General features: G+C 39.6%; 2 protein-coding genes across 2 annotated transcripts; one reads left to right on the top strand and one right to left on the bottom strand.

Moving 5' to 3' along the window:
* Positions 1-1,945: 1,945 nt before the first annotated feature.
* THNSL1 (threonine synthase like 1) lies at positions 1,946-4,209 on the bottom strand. The gene has a single exon (XM_009953740.2). The coding sequence runs from the start codon at positions 4,207-4,209 to the stop codon at positions 1,987-1,989; it is 2,223 nt and encodes a 740-aa protein (XP_009952042.2). The 3' UTR covers positions 1,946-1,986.
* A 4,399-nt stretch (positions 4,210-8,608) lies between these two features.
* Positions 8,609-21,973, top strand: ENKUR (enkurin, TRPC channel interacting protein). The gene is made up of 5 exons (XM_009946888.2): positions 8,609-8,685; positions 12,109-12,254; positions 15,450-15,676; positions 17,506-17,652; positions 21,773-21,973. The coding sequence occupies exons 1-5, from the start codon at positions 8,609-8,611 to the stop codon at positions 21,944-21,946; spliced, it is 771 nt and encodes a 256-aa protein (XP_009945190.2). The 3' UTR covers positions 21,947-21,973.
* Positions 21,974-23,211: the final 1,238 nt, after the last annotated feature.

Here is a 23,211-nt window from a genome sequence, read left to right as displayed (position 1 = left end):
GACAAGTTTCATCTTGACATAATAAAACAGGTATTTTTCACAGTGAGAACACTCAGTCACTGGAACAACCTCCCCAGGGATGTGGTAGAGTCCCCATCGCTGGAGGCTTTTAAGACATGACTAGGCAGGGTGCTAGATAATCTCATCTAGGCTCCCTTTCCCATGAAAGGTTGGGCCAGGTGATGTTTTGAGGTCCGTTCCAACCTGGGCTGTTCTATGACTCTGAAAATAAAAACTTTTCCAAAGTTACTGCAGAAATAGTGAGCAAGGACTGAGCAGAGAAAAGAAGTGGAAAATTGCTAAAAATGCATCCAAGAAGGGCAGAATCTAGAAAGCTACTGTGTCACACCTGTGTTTTCAGCTACAGCTAATTTTATTGTATAATGTATTCACTGTGGCAAATGCACACCATGCTTGGGTCTTTTACCTTACACTGGAAGAAACGACAATTCTAAAACAGTTTGCTAGGTGGTGTCTTCTCCACCTCTAACGTGACAAAAAGTACAAGCAGACACACAGAGGAAGTTGGCAGGTATGGCAACAGTTCAAAGCCCAAAATGAGTCCTGACATCCAGGAGATGCTGCCTCTCAAAGAGGCAAAAACCATCAATCACCACCTCTCTTGCTAATACTTTCCCTGTTTGAACCTTGGCGGGAAACACAAGCTCCTATAGCTGTACGTCCTCACACCTGATGGCTCCTAGCTCTTTACTGTAACTGCATGCCATTCAAAATGTGCCAATACATCATTTTACTCTTTCTCTTAGTGCGAAATGTAGTTACATTTTACAACCTTGCCAAATATAACCTACAGGTAGCAGAATACATTTGTCCATGACCACATGAACTCCTAGGGCCACCTGCTCTATTTTTTTTCTGATGCAAAAAAAAATAAAAATCCTGTCATCAGCAAAACCAGATTGCTAACACAGATCTGTTTTAGGTTAGACAATGAATACGTCTGATGCTATCATGCTTTCCAGCGCTGGAATTCATCCTTCACTGTCCTCGATGAGATGCCAAGCACTTGGGAAGCTTCTTTCTTATACTAATTCATGCAAAGCATGACTAGAATAGTGTCAAGGAAATCAGAAAGATATGAAAACCGAAGTAATTAGAACAAGAAAACTACATGACCCCAAAGACAAAACTGATATTCTAAGAACTTAGAATACAAGAAATAAATACAAAAAAATGGTGAAATCTGGTTCTTATTTAAGGACACTGCTGCTACTATTAGCAAATCCCCCTACAGCAGTAAAAAAGGATTCTAAGGTTGAAAGTTCAAATAGAAAAGATCTAGGAAAGAGACTACAACATGTTGAAGGAAGAGTCAGGTCTCAAAAAATATTAAAAATATTGAATGAAGGATTCTATTTTACACAGGAAAATATCAGGGAGGAAAAAAGTGTGAAAACCATAATGACCAATTTTTTTTTTTACATAAACACTGGCCTCAATACATAAAAATACAAGTGTACTTCAGTCTTTGTAGTGACATCAACCCTCATTAGTAACATACGAACATCATTACAATATTGGATTATGTTTCAGTGATCTAAGTGAAGCGAGTTAAAGTTTAACTAATCACCCACTGACCAAACGATCACGTCATTCTTGCAACAAAACAAGAGCTGTCAGTTTCAGAAAGGTCAGACTTCATTATCTTCCTCCTTACATGGAGGACACTCCAGGCTTGTGAAGGAGACAGCACTGCCAAGGAAAGCCAGCAGCACTCGCATCTCTACTACATGTGACCTGCAAAAAAGTATTCTAGTCTGTTATACTCTCAATTCACAACCTTTCACCAATATGAGAAATCTCACCCGTGTTACTTACAAATACTGCTGAAGACTTGACAATAGAGTATAAAACCACAGGTGTTACGCTGTGCACTGCACACAGGCCAGACAAATCACAACTTTATTAAAACATGCAGCTTGTTAAGAAGGTATCACAATTGACACTGGACATCTGATCAGTTGCTCAGAAAACTTTCATAAAATGATTTTGAATTAAGGTTTCTATATGGGACATGAGCATACTCATATCAGCAGCACAGACCTGGTAGTCCTCATTCCCCCTCCTTTTCAGGGTCTCTAATAGGCCCCAGTGGACTGGAGGCAGAGGGCTGTAAGAACTCAGCAAGTGAAGCTGACTTAATGGATTCTGGTTTATTTCTGCAATCTTCAAGGCCCTCAAGATAGCAGGTGCAAACTTAGAATAATGAGCCGTAGATGAAATAATAATTGGGCAAGTTCTATCTTGTAACCGATCTGCAACTACTTTAGCAACAGCTGTGTGTGTATCCAAAATATATCCTGTAGTACTGTACACAGAGTGAATGGCAGCCAGACAGTCCTCCTCAGAGCACCATCCAGCCACCAAGTCCTGCTGAAGCTTTTCAAGTAGATCTTTCCGTAGCTGGAAGTGGCCCTGATTTTCCAGCTGGTTATACAATTGTGTCACCAGTTGTCCATCCTCATTAGCAAGCAGGTGCAAGTATCGCTCGAGATTGGAGGACTTCAAAATATCTACTGCTGGTGAAAAAGTGGGAATTAATTTTCTTCCCCTCAAATCATAAACACCTGTTTTTATGAAGTCAGTCAGAACATTGTTTTCATTGGAAGCACAAATACATTTTCTAATAGGAATTCCCATAATTTTAGCATACAAAGCAGCTAATATGTTGCCAAAGTTTCCTGTAGGAATGCAAACATCTACAGGGCTTCCAAAATGAATAATATCTTGATGAACAAGATCAAGGTATGCAGAGGCATGATAAACTATCTGAGGAAGCAGTCGTGCCCAGTTTATGGAGTTTGCTGCAGCTAAAGCTGTGCCATATTCTATTGTAAGAAAGCCAGTATAATCAGAATTAGTAAAGATTTGCTTTATAGCTGTCTGGCAAAAATCAAAATCAGATTTGACACCTACTGACCAGGCATTTTCTTTCTGACAGCAAATCATCTGTGATTTTTGAATTGGGCTTACTCCATCCTCAGGAAAAAAATTCATCACAGCAATTCTCTGTTTGTCAGTGTCATGAAGACGACTAAAGCCATCTAGGACAGCACTCCCTGTGTCACCAGAAGTAGCTACCAGAACCAAGTAATTGCAGCTTCTGGGAATGCAGTATGCAAATATATGTGGCACCATCTGTAATGCAAAATCTTTAAATGATGCTGTTGGTCCATGAAATAACTCAAGGAGAAACTGATTGCCTGTCAGATGCCTAACCGGGGCAATTTTAGAACAAGTAAAGTTTTCTCCATAAGCAGTTCCAATAATTTCTGCCAGCTTCGAAGCAGGAATATCAGCAGGATGTATGCATTTTTCTAGTATCACCTGGGCTCTTTCAATGTAAGTTGCTTCTATTAGGCTTTGCCATTCTCCAGCAGTGAATTTTGGAAGTCCTCCCTCAGGAACAAAGAGTCCTCCATCAGGGGCTAGGCCCTCAGTAACAACGTCACTGAAATATTTATGGGAGTCTTTTTCCATACTCCTTCCAGGCTTACTAGACCTAGTTGAAATGAAAGTTTCCAGTTCTGAGTTTTGATATCTCTTCACAGCATCAAGTACCTTTTCTGCTACAACCTCTGCTGCAACATCCCCTCCACAAAGAACACGGATGTCATACCACCTTTTGTAGAACTGCTTCCTAAACTGAAGTATGTCCTTGAGAGAAATACCAGGAGACTGGCCCACGATGCGATCCACTTTCATTGATTTCAGCCTGCTCATAATGACTGCTGTGGGTACATCCAGATACACAACTATTCCATTTTTCTTCATATGCTGCATGCCAGCAGCATGCATTGGATTGGACCCGGTAAGGGAAATGACACTTCCAGATGCTGAAAACTTCAACAGGGCTTTTCCTTCCTCCTCTAAAAACTGCTCATTACCAACGTCCTGCAGTTTTTCCGCCACACTCATATTCCAGGTTGTTTCAAGGACATCGTCATCTATGTCTATGACAGGGCAATCTAGTTTCTGACCTACCATTCTCCCAATCGTTGTTTTCCCAGCACCCGGAGGTCCCATCAGTATAATATTTTTGCTTCCAACAAGAGAATGGCTTGAGAACCATGATTTCCATATCTGTGCAAATGCAATAGGTCTTGAAAGCATCAGTTTTAAACACATGCTAGAAAGACTGGTTTGGGTTATTAGTCTAAAAGGCTGATACTGAACAACGTGAAACATCATCTTCTGCTGGGTTGTTTTGTTGTGGTTTTTTTCAAGCAAAGTTGACAATCCACTTAACTCCTTCCAAAAAAAAAAAAAACAGTAATTAGTCCTTCAGCAAACATCTAGGAAAGAAACCTAAAGGATACAAAACTCAGAACAACAAGAATTCAAGCATAAAACCAGTTATGACTTCATCAGTGCCAGGAAGGAATTTTTCAGAATAAGACTCATTTCTCTCTCCTGTACAGTTCCAGCTTGCTTCCACTGACAAATCCAACTTCAAACAGTCTATGTCCTCAGAGTAAACAAAGACATCCAAACTCAACACTACAATACTACTTGCAAATAATATTGTTTAAAGGAATTCAAAACCAATTAGTTTTTCCTCTAGTAGATTTACTTTTAAGTATGCATTTACAAATAATGAAGATTAACTAAATTACCTTCTTGTAATCAAAGTTAACAAAACACGCATTTGTCGCACCTCCCAGGATACCTTTGATTTCTCATACTTTCATCCTGGTTTCGCCGGGACAGAATCCCAGGCAGGCTGTCAGCAGTTTGGATTCAACCAGGGTAGCTGACCTGAGTGAGCTACAGGGGTAGCCCATCCCATCATGTCATGGTCATTATAAAGGGGGAAGGTTGGCTGGGGAAGGGGAGGGCTCCTGTGGGGGTTCCTCCTGCTCCTAGCCTGACCTCTCCTGAGGACTGCTCTCCTGTCTCATTTGGCTGAGTGTAACTCTGTGTATCTCTGTTGGTATTGGTGGTGTTTCATTAAATCTGTTTCACTTCTACCCATGAGTCTGCTCTCCTTTCTCCCAGTTCTCCTCCCTGGATGATGAGGGGTTGTTGGGTGATAGAGCAGCTGTTACAGTTTAGCCCTGGGTACAGGCCAAATGTAGACAACTTTCTTTTTTTAAAAAAAAAAAAGCAAGACCCACTTACATAGACAGAAAACTCAGAATTGTATAACAGCAAGGCTGCAATATTTGCATCCAATTGTCTTCTGAATGAATGGCAAACCAGGCAAGTGATTTGTGAAGAACTCCTATAATGGAACTGTATTGAGTGTACCTAGTGTAAAGTGAGAGAGACTGACAAAGGACATGTCATGAAGATGCTCTACCCTCAAAACAAAAAGACACTAGGAAAGTTGGATCTGCAACAAAGATTAAGCAAGAAGCTCTCAATGTTGCAATTTGCTTGCTTAGAGAAAGCAAGACCAGTATCCACACGAACTGCAGCATGTGATTTGTGTGTGATGTTTAGGGCACTAAACTCTCAAAATCCCCATAAAGTTGGGGCAGGGAGAAATTAGCATAAATTTGCACAGAAAATCCCTATGTTTTCATTTCAGGTAGGCAAACAAGTGTCCCTTTGATATTGTTAATCTTTCATTTTTCATGACTAAAATATGCTTAAAGAAAAGCAACACTGAACTTCCTTTCAGAAAATTAATGACGTTTTAGATGTAAAAATCCAACTTGGTGCTTGCTCATCAATTCTACATATATATATTTGCTATGCTATAATCAGCATTTTTAAAAATTACTTTTGGTTGCTATAGTATGCAATACAAAGAGATGGTTGACTAAGCTGCAAGCTGTACCTTTTTTTTTTCCTCCTGTCACTATAACACATAACCAAACAGGCAATCAGCAACTTCTAATAACTACATTTTAAAGACTCAATCTAACCGCTAGCACCCCAGCATTTGCTTGGCAATGCTTATCAAAATATTTTAGTTTATATACCAGCTACTTTTGCCAGTGAAAAAAATTTTAATGAGAAAGTGTTTCCCCACATTAATCAAGACAGACTAAACAGAACAATTAACGGAATTCACTATAGACTGTTTCCAAATCCTTCAATTGTTCAGTGCCTTTTCTCTAGACTCCTTTTCAACAGCCTTTTTATCACTGTGAAGAGTAGAAGGTGGCCTGGAATTGTGGTAGGAGGCAGGTGAGCACTCAATGGGAATGGCACCATCTTCTGCAGACCTACTGGTGATTAACCCAGGTTCACCCTTGTCACACCCATCCTGTGATGATCCTGCTGTTCCCCATCAGAGCGCATAACACCAAGTGACCTGAGACACAGATCGCAAACTTCAAAAATGACACAGAAGCTTAAGTTCTGTAAGAACAAACCACAAAAACAAAGACTCTTTGCTTCCAGATGCTCCTTGCTCTAAGTAGTGCTCTGCATTCCTCAATCTGTCTTTTACACTCTATTTCCTTTACCAAACTACTAGCATGTGTTAACAAGCCAAAGCACTTCTAATACTTTAAATCTTTGCATTTGCTCACATCTCTGTGCAGAGATGAGCTTGCAAACAGTAAGTGTTTGCACCCAGTGCTGTGGCATGACAAACACGCTGTAATTACAAGGCATATCATACCGCAGTTTTTCTTAATCATAGAACGGTTTGGGTTGGAAGGGACCTCAAAGATCATCCAACCTCTGTAGATGCAATATAAGTTTTTTTTGTAACGATTATTAAAGACAAGACAATCAGCGGAGTAGTTGTACTGTTCAGTACCATTACTAAAGCTGCACTGCAACAGTAATGGACTCTAGCTCTGTAGGTTTGCATTCACTATAGAGCCAGAAGATCTTTGTATTAGAACTTCCAAATGTAAGGAAGTTGTCTCCAAATTTTAATCCTGAATATAACATTTTAGTGATTTTATTTCTTGACCTAAGAATCACTTCAAGCATTATGTGTGAACTAAGGCAGCACAAGCCATGCCAAGCAGTGTGGCCTGCCTGCCATGTCTAGTTGCACTCCAGATTCACCCTGAGGTGCAGTCATCTGGTATGCACTATCTAGCTGCTAGATGTAACACCTAACTGCTTCATCAATCTAGACTACAGGCATTGTTTGAAATCAATTTAGTTAATCTGATGCAAAAGTTTGTAGGGAATTCCTTTGTTCAGCTGCTCAGTTCAACCTAATCCAGTGTAATCCAGTTTTGCATTCACATAAAGTAGGGGTACACAGAAGCTTCCAAACATTGAACACAACCTGTTTCTTTGAAATAATTTTTTGTTCAATTGGCAAAACTTTTCTGTACGAACAGCTTGAATTAGACTTTATCACTAGTAGAGTTTACCAGTCTAGTTAAAACACCAAGCCATCCATCATTAGATATAAATCCCATCCCAAAAGGGTATCGTTTTTTTTTTCGGAGCAGAGCTCACACCCATACCTCTAATGAAATTTTGACAATACACCTTGACCCTTCACTTGTATGCTGACAGCACCTACACATCATTAGGAATCAGCCACCATTTTAACAAACATTGCCAGTGCCAAGAGTTCTAGTGAAAACCGGGCTTCGTTACTGGTATAGGCACAAAGTTTTCAACAACATAAGGAACAGCTAAAATCTGTAACCAAACAAGTCAGTGACAATTTGCAGTTGCCAAAAACCTCAAGATAGGTCAAGACTGATAATTATCATATTTCAAAATTGTTTAAAACAGGACCACTTCCATTTTTCTCTGAGCTTTTATGTAGCAAAAAAAATAAAATCCCAAAGTAAACCATTCAACGCCAACCTTCTCGTGATCATCCCACAGACCAACGTCCTGTGAAGGTTCCCGCCTCACCCTCTCGACGCCCCAAAGGTGTCAAAGCGCGGCTGGGACAGAGCAGCCGGCGGGGCCGCGCCGCCGAAACGCCACACCACAGAGGGGCGTCAGTCACGCGGCCAGCGCGGCCCCGGGCTCCCACCTCCCCTCCGGAGCGGCGGCAGCGGCGCCCCGGCCCCGCCCTGTCCCCGCTGCCCGGCCGGGCCGGCCCGGGCGCCGCGCCGCTCCCCTCGCCGCTCCCCTCGCCCTCCGCGCGGCTCGCGCGCACGTACCGGCGAGACCCAGAGCTGCCACAGGTACCGCGCGCGCCCTGCGCGCCCCCCGTTTCACACCGCGCCCCCCGTTTCACACCACCCCCCCCGCCCCCCACCGCGCACGCGCAGCCACCTGCCCGCCACTCCTCCCGCAGCCGCGGCGCACGCGCAGTCAGGCCACCTGGCGCGTCCTAATTGGGCTTCACCTCCGGAAGTGCGCCTGCGCGGCTCCAGGCGTCGCTTAGAGCGATTGCGCCTGCGCCGCGCCACTGGCCCTAGCGCCTGCTGACGGCTGCCTTCCCCCTGAGGGAGGCGGGAGCGCGGGGCTCCGCCCGCTCGTGCACTGTTACCTGGCAACGGGCGTCCCTGGGAACCGCGGCGACAACAGCGCGCCGGCCGCGACGGGAGGGAGGCGATCGCCGGGGTGGGACGCGGGCGAGGCGGAGTTGCGGAGGCGGGGGGAAACGCGAGGCCTCCGCAGCGAAGTGGGCGCTTCCCCGTGTGCAGGCCCCCGCAGCGAGGTGGGCGCTTCCCCGCGCCCGGGTCCCCTCAGCCGGAGGATGGCGGCGCAGTGTGCCCAGGAGAACATCTGTAACCTCCTGCCCCGCCTGGAGGAGAAGCCTGTCAAACCTCCCAGGTACGTGGGGGTGACAGTACCGCCTGCAGACACCGCGACTGGTTCTGGCAAGGCACTATATCTTACGGGTAACAGGTATTAAAAAAATTAATAGATCCAGTTTTTGCGTAGTTATCGCTCCTCCTAATGAGTCGCTGCCTAACACCTGAGGGTTTACAGCCTGCTTCGTGAGCTGATGATTCTGTTTGGTGTTTTCAGTGCTATCTTATTCATTGACAAAGAATTTACAAAGCACTCTTTCCACGTTGAGGAATTACATGAGATCTTCGTTATTTGCACTTATAACAATTTTTCAGTAAGCACATGAAAAGTTGAAGTTTTAAACATTTTTTCTCAGTGCCATACTTCCATTGTTTTCACATGTCAGGTGTGTCTTCTGACATTTTCTTTTGCTTTTCTTTCTCACTCCTTACCTTAAAAACATAAAAAAGGCCTTTTGCCCCATTAGTATTAATTCCTTTGAGAGTTTTTCTAAATTTATTTGACAATTAGGCAAACGTATGTTGTTTTTTTCAAGTTCGTATTACTTTATATGAAAGCAAGCTGTTACAGTTATCATTTTTGGTGAAAGTTAACGTAGGTCATAGCTCAATAGCTTTAAAATTAGTAGAAATGTCAGTGATGCTTATTAGAACAAAGATAGTTATCCCCTTTCAGGTAAAAGACTTCAGACTTGTGAGATTCCTAGTTCTGCATCTTTTCCGTGTAAGAATATGTCATACTTTTTTTGTTTGTTTGTTTTCAACGTGAATGAAAGATACTTTCGGCAGACAGAGGAAAGTGAAATGACAGTGTGGTGAGGCAGGCAGCGCACTAAATCCATTCTTGCCCTAATACCATTCGGGGATTTGGATACTGCATGACCATCAGGTTCCATTTAGGCAAGGGATTCCTTAGGTTAGATGCAATCTGACTAAATCCCCTCCTGATCTCATTGACTTCTGTTGTCACCCCGCTTCCTGCTTTGGTTCGCAGTGTGCCAGCCACCCAGCTGGCAACAACAGTTGAACCTGGTTCGTAGCATGATCTGACCAGTGCCAGATCAATTAATGTGTGTGTTAACTAATGCATACCAAATCTAGGGTCTTTTTTTTTTTTTTTCAAGTAAAATCATATATATTTCACTATCAGCTGACCAGGTACTACTCATGAAACCGTGGCAAGCATCCTCATTTTCCCCAGTTTTGATGTCCCAAGATGACACCTAAGGAATAGTAACTGTCTTCTTACAAATGTGTTGTCTTTTTTTCCCCTTGCTGATGATGAATGGATTAAGATTCTGAACTCCGCCATACCATGTTTTCTTCCTCACAGCCCTCTCTAACCCTATGATAATGGTGCATGACAGCATTTAGCCACTTTCTTGGCCTGAAAAGTCATTGAAAAGGTACAACTGCCACATATCTTGGTCCAAAGGAATGCCTTTAGCTGTCTACAAAAGACATCTTTACCTTATGTCGATATGTAACAAGGCCTTCTCGTTCATTTTCTCATTCCAAGACTGTGAACCCTACTAGGTCAAACTCCTCATAAAGTCCCTGCCTTTGCTGTGTGGCTACAATGTACTCCTAGCAAATGGTGAGGAACACAATTATTTATCAGTGGTGGGTTAGCGCCTATGTCTGTAGCTGTTTGCCATGAATTTAACATGAAAAAAAGAAAGAAAACCTCATTCCTTCCAATTAGAGGTATTTCTGGTTTTATATATAATCTTAGGTACATAATCCTCTTTCTGATTGTGGAGACCAAACCTCCAGGAGACAAAATAACTCCATATCTTTAATGAAGTCCTCTTACATGTTCTAATGTTATGATCAAGTACAAATACATGTATTGGACATTTGCAGCTCACATAAAAAAGCTTTCATAAGTGTTGCTACTATGTTTCTTATTCAGTGGCCCAGCATTACATCGTTTCTTTAACAATATTTCAGTATTTTCCTAAAATGAGTTGCATTATATGCATACATATAATCTTTTCTACATATTCATACAACATAATCTTTTCTGTTCTTTTTTTCCTTACCTGAAAACATGGTATAGTTTTTTCATAAACACTTTTTTTTTTTTTTTCTGTGAAAGAAGAGTGCAACTGTTCACCAGCTTTTGTCTACCATAATTTAATATGACATGTTTCCTAAAGATGGACAGATTTTAAAAGGTACAATGAGGTAGCCTTAGCTTCAGGAGCAGGGAGTTCTGCTCCCTCAGGAAAACATCTGTGACAGCTCAGTCCTTCAGATAGAGGCAAGATGCTACAAATCAGCTAATGATGAGCATTTGGCATATTTTGGAGAACATGTTTCCCTACTTTTGATTAAAGCAGAAGTTACAGTGCCATATGCGACATGACACCCAAACTGCAGTGTGTGCATGCTATGTACATAGCCGTCTTGGGTAGTGCCAAAACCACCGCTGATGACAATAGTTCAGGATCATAGTTTGAATCTGTGTAGTGTAAGACATACACAGTTTGCTCTGCTGTTTTGGAGCAGTCATCCGTCTCAGCTATCTCTTATAATAGTCTGTAACAGATGGTTCAACAGGAACATTGAGACAATGATACAGTGGACAGTAATAAGATGAACTGATAGTCAAGGACATTCTGTCCCACTCTTGACTATGTTTGGCATGTTTTCTGAAGCAAGAGCTTTTACATACCTCTAAAATATGTTTCATCCCATAGAATGAAGCAGTGAATGCTCTCATTACCCATACATGTCTCATCTCTTGAAGCCAGTTGAGCTTTTCTTTAAATGAGTTGGATTGCTGTGTAAGGCCCTACAATGTACCGCAACTGCAGCTTCTGAAACGGCTGAGATACATTGGAGTTTGCATCTTTCTCATACTACAAACTTTCAAATATAGAAAATCTAGCAAAGTAGGTTCGTGGTTACTATTTGCCTGTAGATGCACAACAGCTGCATATTTTGGATGCATTTTTGAACACAACAAAGAGCCTCATTAAAAAAACTTTTCAAAATGGAGTTAATTAAAAAATAACAACCAACCTGTGTAATGCACAACCTCATAAAAATAATGAATTCATGCAAGCAGTACTCAAAGCAGTTTATTTCCAAAGCTTAGGTTTTGTTGAGTTTCAAAATGTCTGTGTTCAGTGTTTGTATGAACAGTGCATACAGGAACTATTTCCCAAAGTGTGATAATACTGATGCGGGAGGCACAAGAAAAAAGCGAGAAGCAAGCTAACGTCAGAATCGGAAAAACCACTTGTCAGTGCAGTGCTGGGCTTAGCCTTAGTGTGGAGGTGTACGAATGATGGCCCTTTTTGGGGAGAGAGTACAAACCAAAATAGCTTATGCTTTTGGCATGAACTACTGCAAAAGTACATATTCTATAAAGAAGTATTTTTAATCATTTTCTGACCTTTAACTTCTTTATGGCTATTTTTTAATATCCCAGGTATATATCCATATTTAGACCATCTGTGAAACAAGAAGCAGAGAAAAATAAAGCTCAGTGGAAAACTATGGGACCAGCAAAAGTTGCAGTGCCATCTCCAAAAAACTTTCTGCGGAAACATTCAAAGGAACCCAAGCTACCAGCAAGTAAGTGTAGACATGAAATGTAATGGGTTTTTTTTAATTTTAAAATTTATAATATTCATGTTGAAAGTAACAGTTATGGAGAATCAAATTTTTTAAAAATTTAAATTAATTTTTGTATGCTGGGGCAGTTTTCATTGTTCCTTTTGTAGTATCTATGATAGCAAAATTATTTCTCTATTTTACAAAAATATTTCTTATTTATTGTGTAAAATACTGAAACAAGCAACAAGGAGATCATGTATATGATTAGAAAATACAGTAAGTATTGTCATATGGTACAAAACCAGCTGAAATAGAAAGAAAAATTATCTCTCTTTTGGATGCAGCTATTTAGATGTTGAAGATGTGTTGATGGTTTGTTCTATCCTACTGGTATTTCAATTTGTAATTACATAGTTTAGATTTGTACATCATTCTTTTCTACAACTGCTCATTAATATTAAAGTAAATAATATGAATGGGAGTATTAAAAGTGAACTAATTGGGTTTAATGCTTGAAGAGACATGGGGAAGTATGCGTGCCTTTCTTGATGTTATAAGCAAGGTACAGCTCTTACTCTTCAGCACTCATCAGCTCTTAATCTGGTAGTGTTAGATTGGCTGGCAGTGTTGAAAGCACAGAATTTTTTTAAGAGCTGCATGTCACAAAAACTAGAAAATTGGAATGTTTTGTTGCAAAATGCATCCTATCTTTGGGCACAAACCATAAGTCTGGGTATGAATTATGAGTCGACAGTTCTAATGTTCAGCCTTATGGCTGCTTCTGCAAGGGTGAAGTGACCTTAGTGCTGATGGAGTTCCAAGTACATTGCTGTCAGAATTTCTAATTGAGTTATAAAGTTTCAGCTTAAAATTGGTTTTAGCCTGGAAAAATAGAAGACCTTAATGTACAGCATAAAAAAAAAATAAAGCTGTCTAAGAGATTGTAGGTATAGGAGTCCAGCACACGAATTTGCATGGCACACACAAATGGCTTCAGCACTGAAAATACAGGCTGTCCCAGGAGGCTTTGAAGGCTTAATGCCTCACACAGTATGGATTATTAGAGCCTTAAAGTAAGCTTGGGTCCTAGAGGTCCTTTAGGCATCCTGGGTCATTTTTGAATAAGGCCTTCACTCTTTCAGGAAATCTGAACAGCATTCAGTATACTGGAATGTAATTCTTCGTGACATCTGGGCATAAATGCTTCCAAGCTCAAGACCTTGTTAAATTACCACACTAGCATTTTAGACGGGTATATGAAAGAAGGTTGATTTACCAATAATTTGGAGCAGTCTGTAAGATCCCTTTTGAGTACTTGTATTATAAAATTAGTGTTATCTACTTCAAATTTGCTATATATTGAGATACAACACTCTGACTCCTTTTTCTCAGACAAGCAGCTCACAATATTTCTTATTTCAACTTGTTGATCCAGGGCTTCCTAATAGCTATGTGTGGTTTGGTGTTTGCATTTGGAGTCAATGTACCAGAGCCTCAAAATTGCTATAACACATCATAGCTTTGATCCAGACTAGTAATTTCATTGCCATGATTAGATCCTAACAGATCCTGTGAAGGAACTGTATCATTAACTCAGACAGTTCTTGTACCTTTGTTGGATAGAATTTCATACCTACCTCAGAGAAGTTACACTGCTTAATCACCTCTCTTAAAGCATGGCACTTTCATCACTTGGAATTTAACCACTCATCAGTTGTCTGAATGGGATTATGGCATTGTGTCTGTGGTATCTGTGCTGCCTTCAAAACTGGGTTTGATCCAACTAGTTAAAAAATAGGTTGCAAGGACAGAACAGAAAGATAGAATTTTTTTCCCTGAAGTCTGTGATAGTGTCATTCTTTCAGAAGTCTCATTACTTGCCACTTCTTTGAAAAAGGTGTGTTTCCTAACCTTCAGATTAATCTTGTTGTATTACTGGACTCTGGCATTAATTTTAACCAAGCTCGGTTGCTGGCCTCAGAAGAAGCAGGGGCTCCCAAAACAGCAAGTGTGCACCAGTGTACTGCAGACAAGGGTTAGCCAGTGCTCACTGAGAAGCTTCAGAGCTCTTGTTTCCAAAAAAACATCCGAAGAGAAACAGAGATTTACATCTGTGTGTCCGACAGTGCTAAGCTATGGCAGGCTATCAGGTTGTGAAAACAAAATCCAGGGAAGCACTGGTTTGTGGAGTCAATCAGTATTGGGAAACCAGCTGTTGTAGGAATGAGCTCTGTCACTTGTGACATTACACTTATTTTCTGCCAAAAAAGAACACAAACTCAGACAACCTGAATCAAATAATTATCTCTGATAATGACTGTGAGTTAGAGTCATATCATATCTAGTGAGAAATATGGTGGGAAATGAATTGTCTTTCATCATTCAACTGAAGTGAGACTGCTCAGGAGACTACTGACTTTCTGTTGGTGCCTTGGAGAAAAGATTACACTAAAAAGGAAGAGTTTCTGTATTCTCTGGAGAAAGGATTGTGAGAAGTTGGTACAAGTGTTAGGGGCAGCAAGAGCAGGGCTTTTCCAGCGGGGAAGTGAGCCAGAAATTGAGGGCAACCAGTATGCAGGCTGGGCAGTGACCTCACCAACAGGGTGCAGTCCCACCACACCAGAGGCAGGCAAGCAGAGTGGGGTGACGAGAATGTGTCCTATCAATGGCCTAGTGACCATCAGGCAAGATGGGGTAACGTGCCAGGTCCATCCACGGATTCCACATAGCTCTTCAGGAGCAGGACTAGAGGCAGGCATGGCTGAGGCAGCTCAGCCAGGCACTGTGACAGCACAAGGCTGAGCTGAAATGGGGTTCCTGAGCCCAAGGGTGTGCGGTAGGTGCCCCAGCTGAGAGTGGGCAGGGCCATTAATGCCTAACAGCCCTGACAACAAGCATCTCCACTAAAAGCAGCTTTAATTACATTTTTAAAAAGTCCCGTACTTCTGCAGTTAAGAGGAAATGAGTGGCATATTATAAGGAAAATCCAGCTAAAACAACATAGTATTTCCTATGTTATGAAACTTCTGTTCTGCCAAACAAGCATACCAATTTTCATCATAGAGTCCCAGTCAATCCTTTCATTGTAGATACAGTTGGTTTCTATTTTTATGTGATTTTGTACATCATTTTTCCCTTTTGAAAAATGTGTAACATTAAATTGCAAAGCTTTTCATGGTTATTGCTGAGAATGTTTACATGCTCAATTCACAGAAAAAAAAGAAGAGGATAGTAAGAAATTGCCTACATTATCAGTGCCACGGAGGACAGATCACCCAGTTATGGGAATTCAGAGTAAAAAGAATTTTATAAATACAAATGCAGTTGCTGCTATCACAGGATTGCCTAAAAAGCCTCAACCTGTTTATGTTGATACAAGACAGGGAGATAAACAGCTGCTTGAAACTTCAGGACTTGTTCCAAAATATATTAAAAAAAAGGTAAGTTTTGTTAAATTATAGTGGAAATACTAGTAGTGGTGCCTATTTTAGGTTCTCTGTTGCATTCTCCTATGAAACGTTTACGATTCTTTTTGAGATGTTTAGATACCACTGCTGTTTGTGGCAGACCTTTGAAATTCATCAAGGAGAAATCACTGGCACTGGAGTCGTGCCTTGCCTTTGCTGTTTTCCCTTGCTTATGCTGTCAGCAAAAAATTGGCAGAATGATGCTGCTAAAGCAATGGCATTCGTGTTGCATTGGGAACCCAGAGAGTATCTAATGCGGAGACAAATAGAGTTCTGTGATGAATAAGTGCTGGCTCTTTAGGAAAGACAGGCAGGGAAGAAGAGGAGGGGTTGCCCTTTGGATGAAGGTGCTGTTCAAATATATGGAACTCTTCTATGGAATTGGCAGCAGGCTGGTTGAGCTTGTGGGTCAGGATTAGAGGAAAGGCCAGTGTCAAAAGTGTGTTTGTTATGGACCATCCAATCAGGTGAGGAATTGGATGAAATCTCTTTAAGCAACCTGTGGAAATCTTCATATCACAGTGCAGCTTCTTACAGAAGACTTCACCATCCTTGATATCTGCTGAAAGGACAACAATGGGATGAAGGCAATCCAAAAAGGTTCCTGGAGCACATCAGCAAAAGCTTCTTAACACAGATGGTGATGAGCCAACCAGTGGTTGTTCTCTTCTGGTTCTGCTGCTTACAAATGAGACAGAACTGGTCAGAGGTGTGATAATCAATGGTAGTCTTGGCTGCACAGACCATGAAGTAGTTCGAGATGCCCTCCTCCTCGGGGAGGCAGGTGGGAGTGTACATACCTTGTACTTCAGGAGACCAAACATCATCTTATTCAGGGAACTAGTAGGTAGGACGCCGTGGGAGACGGCTTCAGAGGGCCAGCATGCCTTTAAGGACAGCCTCATCTAAGCATAAGAACAGTCCATGCTACTACTCGGGGAAACACAATGTGCCAGGAGTCTGGCTTATCTAAACAGGTAACTTAGGACAGAGCATTATGCGAAAAGAGACATGGCATATGACATAATTTATGACAGAGAAGTTGCAAAAAAGTGAATCTGCAGCCCCTGCAGTACCTTTCCATGACTGAACATGTATATAAACTGCTAGTCATAGCGCTACCCAACACTGAAAGATTTGTGAATCATTTAGCAGTTGGTAGAAAGAAGGTACCTTCTGGCAGAGCTAGACAGGCTTCATTTTACAAAGGATAAGGCAATATAGATGTGTTCTCCCAAGTACATCTGGGATATTCAGAAATTATTTTTCCTCCCAGAAACAGAATTCTGCCACATCCAGTATGGGATAGTTTATCATTCCTAACTAGTCCAGTTTTCCTGTATGTGTTAACACTATTCACTCTTCTGTGGCGTGCATTGTTCAGCAAAAATCGGGATACAGACCTTTCGAAGGAAGTATCTAAGGAACGTGTTTCAGAATGTAGGATCTGACACCATATAAAAATGTAAAATAGCTTGCTGTCATTAACAGGTGTCAAACTCCTCACTTAACCATGAGTTCTTACAAATAGACGATTTGTTTTCTGGATTCTGTTCTCTTCCAAGGTCGCCAAAAGAAAATGAAGGGAACTGTTTATATGTTTTGCTCAGGCTACAAAGATAATCATGTTTGATACTTCGAAGAATGCGGTGATTTAAGATTTTATTGCTCAAGATTTCATTACTCAGTGGCACAAAATTCCATTTCAAGCTGTTTTTGCAAATGTAATATACTATGAATGACAGGTATGTCTTTGTTTCCTTCTTAAAAGCACATAAAAAACTTCTTCCTTACCCTTATAGGATTATGGTGTTACACCAAAATACATAGCACGGAGAAATGAAGAAATTAAGAAAGCTCAGAAAGAATATGAGGCTGGTATCTTGGAGCATCTTGAGAAAAGATTCATAAAAAGGCTATCTGATGAAGAAAGGAGAAGTCTTCTGCAGGTGCATATTTTGATTTAGTGTAATTAGGAGCATGTACAAAAGATTAAGTAAGGTAATGCAAGTCCATAGAAATAATAAAAGTATACTAGATTTTTTAAGCAAGGCAAATGAATTTGCTACTTTTTCACTAGATGGAGCTGCAGAACAGCTGTAAACTGAACTGAAGGGAGCTGATCTAGCTACAGTTTTAGTAGTTTTACAAGTACTTCAATTCTGTTGGATTCCTATCCCCCTTAAGGACTTGGAATTTCAGTGAAACTTCAAAGGAATGCAGAAAATCACCTATATGGATTTAGTGAGAGTTATGACTCTGTACTTGTGAATCATGGAAAACCAAAAATTGCCTTTTTTTTTTTTTCCCTGATGCATAACATTGCCACTTTTATTGGCAGTTTCTATCTTCACATTGTGACCTCGCTGACTAAAGCATAAGGTCATGCTTTAAAATGTGGCAAAAGCAGAAAACAGAATTAAATTGCAATATATTTGTAGACTTATGCCTGGAAAAACTGTATTTTGTCAAGCTGTTTTGGATACTGTCTTTCACACAGTTTTTATTGCACAAGATTTTCTAAAGAGAAATAATACCATAAAAGAAGTAGAGCAGGAAGAGAGACATTTTAAAATCTTTGAACTGGAATTTCTCGTGACCACATTTTAGCCATATTTCCTATGAAAATGAGGCTTACATTACTGTGATGTCTGTTTATGAGTCTGTCCCTTAATAACTTGATCTTAGCAGCCACCTGAAACTAATTAGCAGATGGATGGACATCTCCAAGATGCTAAATTCCCATAAACAGCCAGCAGCATATCTAGAGAGAAAACACAGAATCTAACTCACTTGCAAAGGTTAACTGGTTAATCAGCAAGATCCAAAATAACTAGCACAATGGTGTCTCTTGCTTATGCAGCAAGCAGTGGAAGGTAGGAAGGAGTACGGGAGAGAGGTGAGGGTATTGCACTGACAGCAGTATAAAGAATATAACAGCAAGGGTGAAGATTAAGATATTTTTATGGTGGGAAAGGCATGGGACAAGCTGATGGTCCAGCAAGTTAACTATGCAGCAAAAATGTATGTGCAAAAAGGCATGCGAGTTCAGCTGCTTAGAGTTCTTCATTTAGTTTGATTAAAATCACGTTCTGTATTTTTAAATACAAGAGTGCACTAAGTATTTTTTAATTAAAAATATTTTAGATTGTTTTTATTAACTCAGCATTTTGTTTTAAATTTTTTTTAAAATGTTTGCTCTTTCCTGGGCCAGATTACTTATACTGTTATATTGTCAGGAGGAATAAGTGTCCCCAGGGTATGTGGCTTCTACCCAGTGCTCAGCTGCAGACATATGGGAATTCCTGTCTTTTAAAATAATTTGCATTGCTAGTGAACACGTACGCACCATCTGATTTGAAAGAATGCATGGCAATAGATGTCTTAAAACAAAATCAAGCCTCTTGAACTTACAAAAATAAAGGGAAATAATTTGTGCCAACATTTTTTGATCTCTCCATTATACTTACTTTTGTTGGGATTTTATGGGCATAAAAGAGAATGTTGATAAATGCAATATATATTTCTCACTGATCCAATATGTATTAGAGTTATATATAGAGTTAGACATTCAGTTTGTGGTCCAGCCCATAGCAATAGTGGTCAGCATATGCCATTGCTGCTGGAGGAGCTGTGAGGGAGGTTTTTATGGAGGGAGTCGTGATCTGCTTTTGATCTCTCCACTGTAGGGACAGAGTAAATTGTGATGAGTGCATGCTCTAATGTGTTTTAAAATTCACTGTTTTCAGTCATTTCCAAAGTAGTTTTTACTAATGTACACAAAGAAGAATTATTTACAAGAAGCTATGAATGACTCTTTTGTGAAAGTTTTTGAAATACAGTATTTATTGTCATGACTATATATTCGTAAATGATGCCTGACACCTGCTAGACTGGGAGCTTTATTTAAGTACTTTACAGCCTTGGATTGCAAAGACAAGTAGCATTACAAGACAGTAAATAAATAGCCTCGTTGCTCTAAATTTCACATGTTGAGGTAGGGCTTTTAAATTTATGTAGATATTTGTATATGAATATTGTTGGGGTAACCTTTATGGACAACGCTTAGATGCTAGATGGAAATATGCAAAAAGCACAAATTGCTATGCAATAAATACACTGCTTTGAATCAGTAGAATATTAGTTCATATTAAAAAGTATGTTTTTCTTAGTATTGGCAGCGAGAGGTAATTTTTTTCTGTTAAATCGATTCATACAGTGGACAAAATCAAAGATTTTAAGCACAAGGGTCTTTGAGTTACAAAATAGAAGCAACAATCTTCAAAGCTAAATATGTATTAAAAATAATTCCTCTAAATTTAACTTCAGTATGTTGTTCAATTAGCCGATCTGGGAGAAAAGGTGCTAATAATAGTGGAGAAGGAGGAAATGAGGTTGGAAATCACTATGTGCCATAAAATCAGTGTGTCAGTTGAATCCAGTTTTAGGTTTGGAGGAGAGTTGAAAACTTCAGTTCCCAAGAGAGTAACTTCAGTTCTTCATTTTTGAAGATACTTTGTGATCTCCTCTAAGGAAACTAAACTGAGAGCCAAAAATGTTTTGGGAAAGTGTTTTCTCACTGATAGCCATATTGTATGATTTACTGATTGCTGTATGAGGTCCTTGTAGTAGGGGTGATTATTAAGTTCACCCATATACTTTTCATGAGGACATTTGATGCACTGAATAAACTCTACTAAATCATCATATATGCATGTATAGGATGTGTAGATTTTGATTATCCTCTTGAGGAGAGAAAGTAAGAGCAGTTATTGCAGTAATTGTGAGGATGTAAAGACAAATTTTAAATTTTCTTTTTCTACCATAGTCTGGTTCCGTTCAGCATATATTGGTGGATCAAATTGTCTCTGATGTTGAACTAACAGATTTATGAGTACATTTCAGATTATTGTATGGCATTTTTTTAGGCAGAATTTTAATCTTGGGCTTTTGTATATGGAAGATACAGTTCACTTTATCCAGTAAGGTAATTCTTTGCATAGCAGCATTCAAGAGAGGTAGCAGTTATTGAAATTATTGTTGATAGGGTCAGTGACAGCTAGGTTTTTTTAGTCCAAATAACAAATAAGTTGCCTGTGGATGTTATTGTAAATGTAGATTAGGAAGGGAATGCAATTATTTAGAATTTTTTTTGAAGTAGCGCATAGAAGTTAAAATATTGTGAGATCAGTTTGGTGTCCATGGTCTGAGCAAAGTCTCAATTATGGAAAATGGAGCTGGTGGTGAGATGAACTGAAACTGCCATTTTGGCTGGAGCTCCACGTATTGGTACTCTTGTGATTACTTAAGGTAGGTAACACCACTGTGTGTGACGTGGTGGTGTCTGTGGAAGCCAGGTTGCTGTTCATGGGGATGTGGTTTCTTTAGTGCAGTTTGTAAGATGATTCCTGTTGCATTTTGGAGAAAAGAAGGGATTTGAGTGATAGCAGTTTTGAGGCAGATTTTATGAATCCTAGTAGTTCCTCAGTGAGCATATTAGCATTAGATATAATGGAGTACTCAAAGTTGCCTACCTGCGGATCATTGAAAGCACAGAAAAATTCTTATGTAGAATAAGGAAGAGTTGCTCTTCATTTACCTTGTGCAGTTTTTCTTGAAGATACTGAGGACTGGAAATGAAGTGTACAGGCTTCCTTGAGTTCCTGGTGGGCTACAGAGTTGACTGTTAGTCACATTGACATACTTTTTTTCAGATTTGCAATTTTGTAGCTGGTCCTTCATTGGCTAGTTAATTATTGTTTTGTTGCTTCTTAAAGACTATAATTTTTTCTCTCCAAGGCACAGAGTTTTTTAAAGACCATTCCTTATATTGCATCAGAATGAGTCCAAATTATTTCTGCTGTGACTGCTTTGACTTTTAAGCATATTGTTAATCTGGTCCAATTAAGATGATTAAACATTATCCATATATTTATCTATTATTTTAACATTGCAGTGACACCTATCAAATGCAATATTAACAAAAAAACCCCGAAGTAGTTTATGTACATACTATTCTTAATGAAGTAAGTTTTTCTCATACATTTCCTTTTCATGTAATGGCACTAGGGGCTGAAAAAGAACTGGGAGGAAGCATATCGTGAATTTCAGTGTCTTTCAATAGAAATAGACAACATAACCAAGAAGAGACAGAAAGAAAAGCTGGAATCACAGATGAAACAACTGGAGCATGACATAGAAGTAATTGAGAAGCACAAAGTTATCTACATTGCAAATGAGTAAAGACTGTTTTTTCAGATATTGCCTCTTTCCTGCCTTTTCTCTATCGCTACATCTCCAGAAGTGCCCCCCTAAATTCTCAGAAGAAAATGACACCGCCAACTATTCAGAAGGAAATATTTGACTAATCTAATTACGTAACTTCCTAGAAAAGTTGTTACATACAGCTCTTACCTGTGTAATTCATAAAACGTTTTGAAATAAAATTCTTAATTAAACTTTGAGTGTAAAAACATGAATTTAATCTATTATTATTTGTAATTTTTATTAACTACTAAAATTTCTATAAACATCATACAAAAAGCATAAAAAATACTGTTTCATATGTTTGGAGCACTTCTTTCCTCGCATAGCCAAAACAAAGTGAAATAATTGGCTGCTGAAGACATCTTGGTAAATACAATTTCAGGGTGGGATGGCTTCTGGACTAGTCACTAAAGAGCTGTTGCACTTTACTTAAAAGCTTGAGTGATTGTATTTCTAAACTGCTTGGCTTCTGCATAACTTTTTGTGTACTCATTTTTTGTTACCAAAACCAATTTTTATAGTGGAAGCCCCTAATAATACAGACTTCACACAATACAGACACCACATGTAGCTTGCTGTGTTTATGTATAAATAATTCTGTAATACTATAGTTAATCCACAACTGAAGTAGAAAAATATGTTTTGATTGCTATTATGTGTGTAATGTTAGAATGAAAGCAATATACTAGCATGTGAGTCAAGACCTAGGCAGAAGTTGTATGAGCACACTATGCTGCAATTATCTGCATAAAAAGAAAAATTTTTCTTTCCTACTGCTTAACCTTTGCTTCAGAACACAGCTTTTTCTCTATGGTATCAATCATTACCACCAGCAGCTGTTGTGACATCATAGCATCTGCCATCAGCAGAGGATGAAGTAAAAAATCTCAAACACGCTATTAAAAGCCAAATTTTCACGTACATTAAGTTCCTTTCATAAATTTGTCAGGGAATGGCTTTGAAGACTTCACAGTGGTTCTAGGCTATATTTCTTGTGCATCTTAAACTTGTCTGTGACATCTACTAGGAAAGCGTGGGTGAGCAGGAATGTGTATTTTGTTCTTTGTAACCTATTGTTAAGCAATCATGTTTATTTTTGAAAGATATAAGCTGGAAGAAAGCCGTGGGTTTGTAAAATATGAATTTTATTTACTGTTTACTCAAAAGAATGACTTATACAGTATATTTTAACAAAACCACACCAATTATAAGCACTTAATAACATGTCACATTATGTCCTG

The sequence above is a fragment of the Leptosomus discolor genome, chromosome 6 (genome assembly GCF_034619465.1).
Source record: "Leptosomus discolor isolate bLepDis1 chromosome 6, bLepDis1.hap2, whole genome shotgun sequence".
Lineage (NCBI taxonomy): Eukaryota > Metazoa > Chordata > Aves > Leptosomiformes > Leptosomidae > Leptosomus > Leptosomus discolor.
The sequence above is the reverse complement of the archived record's forward strand: the minus strand, read 5'-3'. Positions and strand labels throughout refer to the sequence as shown.